Source organism: Homalodisca vitripennis, chromosome 3, assembly GCF_021130785.1.
Source record: "Homalodisca vitripennis isolate AUS2020 chromosome 3, UT_GWSS_2.1, whole genome shotgun sequence".
NCBI lineage: Eukaryota > Metazoa > Arthropoda > Insecta > Hemiptera > Cicadellidae > Homalodisca > Homalodisca vitripennis.
In genome coordinates this window covers 189033514-189047504 of record NC_060209.1, presented here as the reverse complement: position 1 = coordinate 189047504, position 13991 = coordinate 189033514, and the positions used below count along the sequence as shown (strand labels likewise).

At 31.4% G+C, this 13991-nt stretch overlaps 1 protein-coding gene across 2 annotated transcripts in view; it reads right to left on the bottom strand.

Moving 5' to 3' along the window:
* LOC124357881 (ectonucleotide pyrophosphatase/phosphodiesterase family member 5-like) overlaps nucleotides 1–13481 on the bottom strand; it is a 58545-nt gene extending 45064 nt beyond the window's left edge. The window contains exons 1-2 of one of the 2 annotated variants that reach the window (XM_046809967.1): nucleotides 12837–13481; nucleotides 9807–10275 (exon numbers count right to left, since the gene is read on the bottom strand). In XM_046809967.1, the coding sequence (XP_046665923.1) occupies nucleotides 9807–10275; nucleotides 12837–13196 (829 nt within the window). In that variant the 5' untranslated portion in view covers nucleotides 13197–13481. The remainder of the gene's footprint in view (nucleotides 1–9806; nucleotides 10276–12836) is intronic. The other variant, XM_046809968.1, reaches the window with a different exon arrangement.
* Nucleotides 13482–13991: the final 510 nt, after the last annotated feature.

Here is a 13991-nt window from a genome sequence, read left to right as displayed (position 1 = left end):
TCTGCTAACTTGAGAGGTTTTTTTATTTATGTGGCTTATGTTGTATTCTTTATATACTGCAGTAAGCTCATAAGTATTTTTCTTTCCTTTGATTTCCATATAGTTCCCTTTGTTCTTGCATTGCTAGAACACTCAATGTTCATGTAAACAAAGAATTTGATTGATTGATTAGATATTGGTCAATGGAGGGCTAAAGTTCAGTTTTTCTTCTTTTCTTTCATTTTTTTTACTGCTGTTTTGGATGACTCCAGACATTGTATTAGTGTCTTAGGTTATCTAGAAGTTGGTCAAAATGGGTGTAAAATTAAGTTTTTTACCACTTGTTTGGCTGACTCCAGAGGTTTATTAGTGCCTTGAGTTGTCTGGTTGTTATCATAAGGGAAGAGATGCTCATTTTGTCGCTGCTGGTTTGACTGATTCAAGGATTTATATTATTATTTGGATTTATATTGCTATTATCTGGTGGATGATTGACCAATGGTTTCTGATAGGCTCCGACAGAGTTCTCAGCTAAGCTTAATCTTGTTTTAATTTGCTCTATCTTTGCTAGGAGGTTGCTTTTAGCCATTTGTTCTATATTGCAAGATTGGATTCCGATATCTTACGTAGTTTTGGTAATATTTTTCAAGTGGTGTTTAATTTCCTTTTGTTTGACTTGAGGTGCTCTATTACTTTTTTTGTTCCTTTATTGTTTTTTCATATTTCAGAATAATTTTCTCCCTCTCTTTGTCATGTTCATGGAATGTTTTGTTAAGCTGTCTCCTTAGTTGTCTTTCCTTTCCTTTTGTTGATGCTCGGACTCATCAAGTAGTTTTAAAATTTCACAGATTCTGTTTCAGAGTGTCTCATTTTCTTGTTCGGGTCTAGCAATGTGGTCTGGGTAGATGTGTTCATTGCAGTTTTTCATTTTAAGAATGTTTTAGTCAATCTTTGTATTTTGGAACGTTTTATTTTGTAACCAAGCTTTAAATTATTATTTTTAGTCAGCAGAATATTTCCAACTTCTGCTGCTAGTGTAAGAGAGGTTTCTAGATCTGTTTCTTCTCTATTCAATTCTTTTATTTCCTTCTTAAGATCTGCAAGGGTGTCATCTGTATCAACCAGGTTAAAGTTTGGAAGAGAATAGTTGTAATTATTAGATCCTAGGTGTTCTTTAATGTTCGGATTTACAGCCACTGCCGGCCAAGGAGTTGATTTCTTCAGGGGTAATTTTCTTAAGTTGTTTACCAGTGATTTCAACACATACCCCATGGTACCATAGCCTGCAGACAGCTATACAGCAGATGGCCGAATATTTAACTCCAATTCCATAACTACTAATGGGGATCTGGTTGTTTCAGGTTGTTTTTGTTATTCATGTTGCAGAAACATAAAAGGTGTTATTAGTGCTTAATTGGTCAGGACGGCTTTATCAGCTTAAAACAGATAATTGAAGGTCAGGTAGTTAATCAGAAGAATAGTCAGCTGCAGGAATCAATGTGGGTAATGGTTGCAATGTCAGCAGCTTCCGGTCAACACTGCCAGTCTAAATGACACACTTGCAGATGTTGTTCTAGACAACAGTGTAGCGTGTCACCTGTGATTACTTAATATGATTACTAGTTGGCAATGTTACATCATCATCCTGTGTGTCAAAGTAGATATGTTGTCATACAGCTAAGATGACAATAAAATTAAATTGACACTTTCTAACTCTTTATTCCCTTGTGAGAGTCTTGATGAGTATGAGAGATATATTTCATATTGAGGCAGTCATATTAAGCAGCTGTTTGTTGTTTAAAGTAGATATCACTGACTGTACTTCAAGGTCTGTCACATCTTTGTGAAAAACTTGCATTAAATAGTGGACTATTGATTAATATAAACAACTTTGGCCTCGTGGTGAACGGTTCACATGAGCACTGCTGTAGTAGCATTGAAAGTTTTGCAATTTTCGATAGATAATAAAAATACGAGATTACCAGTTTGTTTTTTTTTTATAATTTTATAACTTATTTAATTAAACATCAAGATAAAATTCCAAATTGTTTTATCTTCATCATTTGAATTGAGAAAATTATTGGTAATATATTTTAGCTTTGACAATTTAAATACAGATTCTCTATCTTATCCGTTTTCATTACCTCTTATTTAATTTCTACCAAAGATATATATGTTTCTGTTGATTATATAACAATAAATTCGACATGCCTTCTACAAGATAAAATTTCCTTAATTTTCTGTTTATGTTAAAAACGTCGTAATGATGAATAAAACTTATAAAAATATTTACAAACCATGAATCTACAGAATCAACTATACTATAAACCAGTCCTCACATATCAGTGAACAGGAAGTTAATCACTTTCTACATTTCTCTTTTCCAAAAGTAGACATCTAACGGACATGAAAATTTGTATAACAAACAACTTATATTATAATAACTGAAAAGCACGAACATACCAGCTATTTCACAGATCATATTATAGATTAATTATTTTATCTTAATTTAGATTTAAAATAAATATTAGAGTTCCAAATTTATTTTTATGCCAATTTTTTTAATACCAAGTAATGGATTTTAAATATTTACTTTGTGACAGTTTATGAATTTACAATAACTATTTAATTTACAATCATATTAAAAATTGGGAAATTTTTCTGACAAAAATGTCCTCATATTTAAATAGTTTTATTTTCCAAAAATTCAAGGTTTTATGAATTTTTGGAAAATAAATATCATCGTCTATCATCGTCGCTCCAATCTAGACGATGAACCACATTGGTGATTGGCAGAACACCTCATGGTGGAAAATTTATACATTACTAAGGATTGTCTTACATATATACTAATTCATTATTAGTTAATTTGAAGTGATTGAATTAAGCATGAGGATATTAAAAATACAGATTTTAATATTTTATTCATATAATTGTAAACCAGATCAATCCAAAATTTTGTGAGATAAATGATTGTAAGTGGAAATATCCCCCATCTCCTAAACCACTTTTAACTAGTTTAGAGTTAAGCTTCAAATGCTAGTGGAAAGTTGGAGTTTAAAACCTGACTAAAAGCAGCTTCAAGAAAAAGAACTTTAAAAAGTCCAATACACTAGCTAGTCAGGTGTTGAAAACTCTTTTTACAATCAAAAAATCATAAAAGTTTTAAATTTGATATTCAATTTAATTTATAAAGAGTACCAAATTTTTATTCAGTTTGCTACTAGGGTACCTTAAGACCAGATATTTTCCATTTTCCAAATTGCCATATTATGCTTTCCTGAAACTGAAAACTCAAAAGTTTGTCAACAAATATATGATTGATTTTATACCATTCATTCCAGAACACTGAAGGTTTAAAAAAACTACAGTATTCAAAACTATTAGTTAGTTAGTCTATATAAAAAATGTGTATAGGTTTCACAATATATATTCGAAAACGTAGAACTTTCTATTAATTAAAAAATATAATTTTGTAGTTTTTTTAATTGAACAGTTAAAGGTCATTAGAGCAGAGCACTGACTCTAGAGAGTTGAATCATGGCATAGAGCAAACCTTTAAAAGGACTGTAAAAAATGTTTGTGTAAAGTTTTTGAGATTCCAATCAATATTTTCCAAGTTCAGATGTTTTATTTTTAATATGGCAAATCAGTAATAACGCTGAAGTTGAAGAGCAAAAGTGAATGGCATTTTGTTTATTGTTGGTACTTTCTAAAACCTACTGTTAGTTGGGGAGTTTTTAGAAGGTTTTAAATTTAGTAGATTTTTGTATTTAAAATGCTAATATTTTAAAAATTGTTTCTACTGAAGCAGAAACAACAGTAATTCAAAGTTTCAAGACTAACATCACACAGGTTAGGGAGATTTTGTGATTTGTGTTCATCCCCCAACAAATTCTCCTAATCATTCGTGTGGTTATCCATGAATGTTTGCAGTGGGATTACAAAATCTTTGAACTTGTTTCACAGTGTACAACTTTACATCTCAAAGTTTGTTGAATCATAAAATTTAAATTACAAGCTCAAATAGTTATGTATAAATTTTGTTATTTAAAGGTTCCTGCATTTCTATAGTAGGGTTCCATAAATTATTAAACAGTTTCTTAATGAACACATATTGTAGGAGGTTAAGAGAAACTTGTCTTAAAATATTGTAAAAACATTGTAATATATTGTTTAGTAAAAACTGTCCAAACTACTACATTGGTCAGACAGTAAATCCATTGCACATTAGAATGAACAAGAATAGCAGAAAAAGACATTTAAATTTAAGATTAAATCTAATCCTACTTCAGGCCATACAATGGAGCATTAAAAATTGTTAGCTCTTTAAAATGCATTAATTAAATTCAAAATTTACTTAATCTTTAGATTAATCATTTAGTAATAGCTCATCAGAGGGTTTTACATACTAAGGATCCTGATGGATTACATTTAAGATACTGATAATCATAGAGTCGAAACTAATAATTTAATTTTGATTTTTAAATTTATTTATTCATTTATATAATTAGAATACAACATTATTTGAGATCCTTGTATAATAATGCAAAATTATTTAAATATAAACACTCTTTGTCATTCAAAATCAAATTAATTAACATAGATTTTTATTTTATTTATTACATTTTTTTGTACATATTTAGACATTCTCTTGAAAAAGCCTAACATTTATAGATGACATATAAAGAAGTTAATAATAGTACTTAAGTTTTGTTTCTAGTTTAATGTAGTTACAGTAATGACTGCCAGGAGGGTTATGTTAGTCTCAAGTGATAATGATAATGATTGTTTACTTGTTTGTGTAAGCGAGTTCTTGTACATGTTTAATGGTCTAAGCAAAGTGAAGTTTGCACTTTGAGTACTGATGCTACACTACTTATCAACCCGTAAATAGTAAATTTGTGCTAACACAGTACTTTCCCCATATTATTAGTAAATGAGTAAGAGAGTTAAAAAAAGCAATAAAGTATTAAAAACTTAATTCTATCCAGTATTTATCTATAAATAAAACTACCACTTACTCATTTGAATCACAAACTCTTTGGGACACTAGATAGTGTAAGACGAGTTTCTCTAACCTCTTACAACATGTGTCTGCTAATAAACATTTTTACAGTTTTTACAATCCAACTATAGAAATCCAGGAACATTTTAATTTAAAAAATTCACACACAACTATTGGAGTTTACGATTTAAATTTTATCGCTAAATAAATTTTGGGATGTAAAGTTCCACACTGTGAAACAGTTTGTACATTCATGGATAACCGTACAAACAATTAGGGGATTTTGTTTATCTGAGCTTTCCTTTGCACTTCTAACCAGTTATTACTGTATAAACAAATTAAAGTGTCATTTGCAGATAAAAAAGTCTTCCGTTTTTGAAATGTTATTGATGTAATTTAAGAATAAAATGGGTCCAAGTGTACTTCCTTGAACAACTCCATAATTTACTGGTAATGGATCACTAGCCAACTGCAGGCAGAAACAAATTTAAATCTATCATTGAGGTAGTTTGAGAACCATGCAAGGGTGCTTCCACAAATTCAAATAAGTTCTAATTTGTTTATTAGTTTGTATGTCATTACCGAGATAAATGCTATCTTGAGATCAAGAAAAACAAGCATAGAGCAATTACCTCTTGAAATAGAAGCATTTATTTCTTTATTTAAATCAACTAGGACATAGGTTACATTTTCATTGCTTCTGAACCCATACTGGACACTCACTTAAGATATTGTTTTGATTGAGATAAGATACTAACTGTTCTTGAAATATCCGTTCTTATGTTCTGTAGTTCTTAACAAGTTCAAATTTATGTCACCTAAAAAAATACGTGATTTAAAACGTTTTATATCTTTGTAAATTGTTCCAATTCGTCTATAAATAAGTTCAAGTAGCAATCAAACATTCTGTGCACAGCAAGAATATTATATTGTTTATTTAATAAGGTAAAGTCCAGTCTGAGTCCATAAACGTCACCTAATGGTACCTGAGTGGTAGTTACTGATAAGTGGTTGTTAATTAAAATAATGAGTCCACTATTTTGATTACATTGTTTTTAAGTAGCTGTAAGTTGAATCCTTGTACGATAAGTTGAATGATACTTGAATCCTTGTCCATTCCTCACCCACACTCCGACAGAAATATTAAATCCAATTGTTCAAACATGCTGCTAAAATATAAAAATAACTGACCAAAATCCTTTGAAAAACTTCATATGTTACAATGAAATATTTGTAAACTGTTGCCACTACTATTATAAAAGTTAACACATTCCTTAAATGAACCTAGCTCCAGACAAGAGAATTTTAAATAGACATCATTGCCTTCCAATAAAGCCAGCTGAACCAAACCCACACACAGCCTGCCTGCCCAGTCATAAAAAACTTAATATAATTCATGGCATTAACTACAAAACCACCATATGAACAGAAATTAACATTAACATAAATACTAAAACTTTATTAAAATTTTGAAATTTTTTAAGAAAGCAATATTTTTACAAATAAGTGAAATATGTTCATTGTAGGTATATCAAAAAACAAAAAAATAAATAAGATTAACATGAATTATTATTATTTTATTAAGAGTAATATATGAAGCAGTAATTAGTAGATAAGTTGACAGTAAAATAATATTATTATTTACTATTACATTTACTTTACAAATTTGGACGAGTTTTTTTTTTTCAATTCAATATAATGTAAAATTTAAGTTAGTAACTTATACGAGTAGAAACAACTATTTTACTTTTACATTTACTCAATAAAATGTATGTTGACATATTTGTATACTAAACGTTCTTTAACTAAATAATATGCCATTACCATGTTTTTGGAAATGAAAACTTACTGCCTTAGAACAAAGTAAAAACAACCTATAAAGTTGAAAAGACTAGGTATAATGACATAATACATTTAAAGGAAAATAAGTATTTAGGACAGTATGAATTGATACTGGATCACTATTTTAAATTATTATACAGTGTGAGTTAAGAGTATGGATACACTCTAGTTAGTTTTTTATGGATAAAGATGGAGGGATAGAACTCGGGATACCTTTCTAGAAAATAGAAGTGAAATTTTTTCGTTACTCTTACAAATTTGCCTATTTCCCCAAAATGGGATTTGGGAGAGCAGCTCACAATTTTATGACGTAAAGACCCATTAAGTGACATCTCATTTAAAAGGTTTTGATAAAAGAAGAACAGAGGTTAAACTAGAGCTTATATCTCAAACCAACAAACAAAATGGCATTTTTCCAAGTTCTTCTGTGAAAGTCTTTTGCAAGTATGACGTTACCTCGTTTTCAAGCATATTGGTGTTGGTGTTAATTTAGTTTTAACGAGATGATATTGCGTCCATGATGAATTCTAAATTTATCAAATCTTTGCTACTTTTATCAGACACCAAGTCATTCTTACAATTATCACATTGCCAAAATTTCACTTTATATTTCGTGATAGCCTGACCAGTACCGAAGCGCATGCAACTGGGATGAAATACTGCAGAGCACTCATCATGTTTTGCAATGATTTCACTCGCAGGAGTGTCCAAATTACATTTTTTGCACTTTCCGGACATTTCGCACTGACTTAGTATAATTAGTGTATATTACAAAATAGGTTAATTTCTAAACACAGAATCCAGACTGAACAGACACAGCATATACGAGTTCAGATGCGCGCTACTGATAAGAGGTCGGCGGACTGATAACAACTGTTATATACTGTAGTTGTTTTTAAGCCTTCAGTTTTCTGGTAACAGTATGGAACAAAATAAATCATAAATATGTTAAAAATAACTTAAAAAAACTTAAACCTTAAAATGGCTGTTTGGAAAATATCTGGTCTGAAGGTTAAATAAATGCAAAAGTAACAAATTGAGTACCAAATGTTATACCCTTTACAAATTAAATTAAATATTAACTGAAAACTTTAAAATTTCTGGAGATCATCATTTTACATTTTTGAATTTTTGTTTGCAAAATGAGTTTCTAGCACATGATAAGTGTATTGACTTTAAAATCATTTTTGTAGGCTGCTTATTATCTGATTTCACACTACAAATTCCAGTTAGCATTTGAAGTGTGACATTGAACAAGTTGGAAGTGGTTCAGGACATGGGATTATTAATTTGAAATTAATACACAATTTTTGTTCTCTTAGGACAAGAAGCTTAGAAAATTGCACCTAGTCATATAAGGACCTTTGCACTACTTCTGGAATGACAGGATATTCTGGATGGGTAAGGTTGGAAGGTAGGGGCCGCCTCCTGTCGTGATTCATGAGGAAAAATTTAGGGCACAAATATCAAGCGATTTCCCTTCGGAAGAAGGGAAAGCCAGTTTTGAACCAGCCTCTCACGTCAAAGCAGGTAGGGGGTGGCACACCCTTATGTCTAGGCTGGCAAAAACTTTTGAATATTAGGGAATGAATCCTACCAACTCCAACAGGCATCTCCCGCAGCAGACTAGAACTATCGATCTACCCTTGCGGTTAGTGGTGTGCCGCTCCTGGACATCCATTAGGTTTCCTATATTTAAGTAACACAACGGTTTTTGTTGTACCCAGTGTGGGTTCAACTGGAAGGTAGAAACCAACCAGAAGTGAACCCTCTGGGGTTTCAACAAACATACTTCAACTGACAATTGTTTATCTCACAAAATCTTGGATTGATATTGTTTAGGATTGGATGCATAAAATATTTAAATTTGTATCTTTAATTCAATTACTTCTAATTAACTAACTAATAATCAATAAGTATAAAGCGTACATGTAAGACAACCCATTGTAATGTATAAATTGTCCACAATGATGTGTCCTGCCAATCACCAATGCGGTTCACCGTCAACAGTATTGAAGTGACTTAGAAGAGAATTTGTTTGATACAATGTAAACTGAAGACAACATAAAGTTAATATTACTTTAATGACGCTGTTACAATTCTCCATACATTGTAAATAAAGAATATTCTCTATTGTCTAAAACTAAATCGGGAATACTATTGTTATTCTGAACCCAACACATTAGATTAGAAAACACAATAGCAAGCAATTGATCATTCCTTGTGTGGCTTGTCGCTTGTTACTGGAATGCATTTATTATATTTTTTATGAAGAAAATGTAATGTAATTTATGTGTACAGCTCAGTTTAAACCATAAACACATAAAAAAATCAAACATAGTAATTTATCTCTTTCTCTTATTTAACTAAAAGACAACTTTCTCTTCTTTTGTCAATGAAGATAAGTGAAAAGTGCGAGGACCTGCCCTGAAATGATGTTCATGGAATTTGCATTCATTGCATGCACTTCATCGCTTACTACAGTTTAAACTTCTATTCGACACTGCAGTCACTTCATACTAGAGTCAACAAGTCCCGATGAAGCTCCGGAACCTACACGCATAACTTTATAGCCTACCTCCCTCAGGGTTCTATTGACTTGTAACTGACAGAAATTGAAAATTGGGTGTTATTCATTAACTTTTGCATCTAATAAACCTCATATTTTCCATTCAAAATAAAAGTAACCTTGTGCTGTCTGCTATCTCAAAGCAGCAGTTTTCCTGAAAGTAAATTCTAAATTTTTTTACATGTCTATATATCACGTTTTTCTAACTCAAATTTTAATATCGGCCAATAACTTTCGTACCTGCTGTTTAAAAAGAGGGAGGTTGTGACAAAACCTTTTATAGAGTCAGAAAATTTGTGGAAATCAATACGTGATAAAAAAAGCTAATAAACGGAAGGTTAAAAAACTATCACAATCTGAGAAGTAGGACTATTCTTCACCACTATACTTAGTACAGATATATCATACCTTTCACAGGGTAAATTTGGAGGGAAGGAGGGACGCCATCTCGAATGTACCACGTCTTGTTAATATAACTATCCAAATTAATCAGGTTCCCCGGCACTTCGATGGCCTGGCCTCCATGATCACTGAGGAATACAAAGTTGAGTTTGTTCAGTAAATTTGTCTCCTCAGCCTTCTGCATCATGTACTGCACAATCCGGTCGACCCGCGCTATCTCTGTATTGATCTCGGGCGAGTTGGGGCCGAACTTGTGACAAATGTCATCCGGCTGTTCAAAGTACACCATGGCCAGGTTTATGGGAGTGTCCGGATGCTTAAACCAGCCAAAGACAGTGTCTACCCGATCCTCCCAAGGAACTGAACTGTTGTATAGTTGGAAGTGTGACGGCAGAGTGCCCTGGTACTCAAAATTACTCCCAGGCCACATAGAGCAGCCGCTGCGGCGTCCACCTCCTCCTCTCTCATTAAGGATCTAAGATGGAGAAAATATGGTTACTACTTGTCATATAAAGTTATTTGTAACTGCTTATGTACTACATGAATACCTTACAGTCAAGTTTTACTTTGATTGACAAGTTTTTGAACACATAAGGTATTAATAAATCAGTAACACTATGTTTCAAGATCTGCAATATGATCTCTTCCTCAGGTGGATAAGTAACCTAACATATAACTACAATCTATATATACACAGTGATTTTATCTTCTTGTATATAAACTAACTTGGACACAAAGGATATTTATATATAAATCTATTATAAATAGAATTATTATTTAAATATATTTGCAATAACAATCCAGTACATCATTTTAGTCATTTATTTAAAAAGTAGGATGATGACTCACTTAAACTATCTGATGAGGAGTGTAAATTATATATGCTAAGATAAGTAAATTTAAAAAGTACTTATTTCAGTACATTTGAAAATTCAGCTATAATTCTTTGACAAAGTTTTACCACTGTTCAAACATCAAACCATATTTAAATCATGGGTTACAGTGATTTTTGCTTCTTTAAGTAAAAGCTTTAGTAATTGATTGATAAATTGTTCATTTTATTCAGCGATATATATTTTGTTATTTTGTTTTTTATGTTGTTAAATAGTATATTCTTAAAATATAGTGAAGAAAATGTATTAATTAAAAATGTAATTTTCAGATGAAGCAACATTCCACATTAAATATTTTTACAATGGATATTGACGATGGAAAGTTTGAAAATATAACAGGATTTTGGACATTAATATTAATAAATTATAATAATGTGCAATGTAAACAATAAGCAACAAGAAGTAACTAATTTTTTGATTATTTGAAATAGCGATGCATATGAGATTGAAAATTCTTGTTGAGCAGTCAGAGAGGTTGAGGAGTGTCAAGCAGACCATCACTGTGATTTTCTGTATTACATGAAACTGTTTGTATGTCTGGGGAGAATCCTTTCCTCCATTTCACAAAAGCAGTTCTCATTGCTATGTGGAAAAGCTGTAGGTATTGTAAAGTATCTCTGATATATAGACCTTAGTAAAGTTGGTTTTGTTATTTTTAATGCTATTGTTAAATTACTTAATTGTTATTATTTTATGTGTTATTCTTGTTGTTAATGAATTATACATAATTTGTACTTGTATGATTATTATATAATATCAAAGATGGATAATGTACCAAAAATGTTCTGATAATCACAATCGAATAACAAGTGTTGGCCATTGATTAGTCTCCCCCAGAAAAAAGTGAAATTTCAAAAAGGACAAAAATGTTACAAATCTATTAAAAGGAACTTGCCACAGCTGAACGGGTTGATAGTAATGCCTCCAACCATCAGTGGTGGCTACAAACGATAAGCATTCCTTGACACAGTACCGATCTCAAAAACAGAAAAATATATGCTGAAAAACTCTTAAATTACCTTCAAACACAATTGGTAAACCGGTACTTTGGGATTATACCGACCACACCCAGACATGAATCGTTATTTGACATTTTGCTTCTACTGATTACTAGATTAGCGTAGAACAATATTTCTTCAATATAAAACAGGAATTGTCTTATCGCAAACCCCTCCCCATCCTCAGACAGAGATCAAAGTCGAGCGGTCTAGTAGATAACGTGATTGCAGAGTCTCGCCGCCCGTTCAGCTGGTGCGTCGCTTTGTTGTACTTCCGTGTTTTACCCCTACATTTCTCCAAACACAAAAATTCAACAAAAACAAACATTACCAAACAAAAACTAAACTCTTTCTTGAAAAAACAAAAACAATAAAAACTTGTTTTTATTCTTGATCACACTCTGCCACGCAAAATGCGAGTGCCTCCGGCCATCAGCGCGGACTTCGGCAGCACCTTTGGTGCTGCGCCGCGCTGATGTCAATGAAAGAAAAACATCCCTCGAGATAGTACCTATCAGTAAAATATCAAATTCTAAAGGAGCTGATCAGAAATATAAATTGAATTGTAATGGAAAGGCAATTATGTACCGTGCAAAAAACTTAAATGATCATGTGATGCCGCGCGGTCTGCAGTAATCGGGATTCTCGAGAAAGATAAGATAACAGCGACAACAATACCGATCACAATACCTGGAAATGCTTGTAAGTTTGTAATTTTGTAATTAAAGAGTTGTTTTTTTTTTTCGTTCTATCATATTTGTTTCTATAAATTTATATTTTTGTGTTCTTCATACTGGTGTAGTCGGTATAATCCCAAAGTACTGATAAACCTATACTTCCAGCTCAAATTCCTAAGTGAATGTTTAAAACTCTGTTATCCTACCTTCTTACACCTAATACTCCTTAGTTTCTTATTGTTCCCTACCCAGAAACCCCAGTCCCTAGACCCATAGACTAATTGAGATATGGTCTAAAATTAAAACACATTAATAATTTTTGTGCAACATATGGTTTGCGACCACCTAAAAAATTTTACTAGAATTAAAAGCATACTAGCTTAACAAATTTTTAAAAGTGATTTTAATTAACGTAGCTAAAGTAAACATTATCAAAAAATGGATTGTAATGAAATAAAAGTTACTCACCCACAAAGGAACGATGTCATCATTGTAATGGAAAAGTTCATATCCATACCCTAAGGATTTGTTGTTCGAGCTATCGTAAACTTTATTGTCTAACACACCATGCACTTCAGTATAAAGACCAGTGGCGATTGAAAAGTGATTTGGAAATGTTTTTGTAGGAAATACACTATTCATATATGGAGCAAAAGAACTGTTAGATTTTAAATTAACAATATTGTCAGTCAAATTTCTTTCTATGTAATCATATCGGAAACCATCGAAAGATACTATGATTAGTAATGTGTTATTGTTATCGGATATGATTGGTTTAAACAAAAATGTAACAAAAAATGTGTAAAAAAATAGTTTTAATTGAAACATGGCTATTTTAGTAAATTTTAATTTTGAAATTTATGTCAGAACTAATAGAAGTTTCACAGTTAATATGAAATTTAGAAATGAATATAATTTTAATGTTATGTAGGTCATCAGTAAATAATGAACGCAATAACTAGAATGTTTGAACACAAGATGCTAGTAAACAGATATATGAATGTGTTGCAAATAATTTACTTGTTTACCTATTACCCTGACACTACTTCACCACAGGTCGTCTGCTAAACTGAACATATGTGTGATGGTGAAAGCGTAAGGCCGCCTAAGATCACACACAAACTTGCAACATCACAGACCCAAATAAACCTTTGCGAATAAAAAAACCAACAAGACAAAAACAATATTTTTGTGTTGGTCTAAATACTACATACAGTTTATTACACTTTTTACTGTCAATAGTATACCGTACAATTTCTTGAGGACTCCGGATTAGATGGCAAGAAACACATATACCTTGCATATTATAAACATATTTTAATTTATTATTATAATTTATTACGTTTAAATAAAACATATACCACAAAATACGTGATAATAATAAACATGGCGTTTAGTTATTGTAATTTTTAACAATGGAAGTCAGAATATATTGTGATCCCTTATCCAATCATTGTCAATAACGGTAATAAAACTTTTACAACCTAGATGAAACCTTGGCGTAATCACAGTCCCACAAAAACATAACCCACCAGTTCCTATCACTTCCCAGAATTGGGACACTTATTTCTTAAAAATATAACTTTATTTTATATGTACAATATATTAAATACAATTATCAAA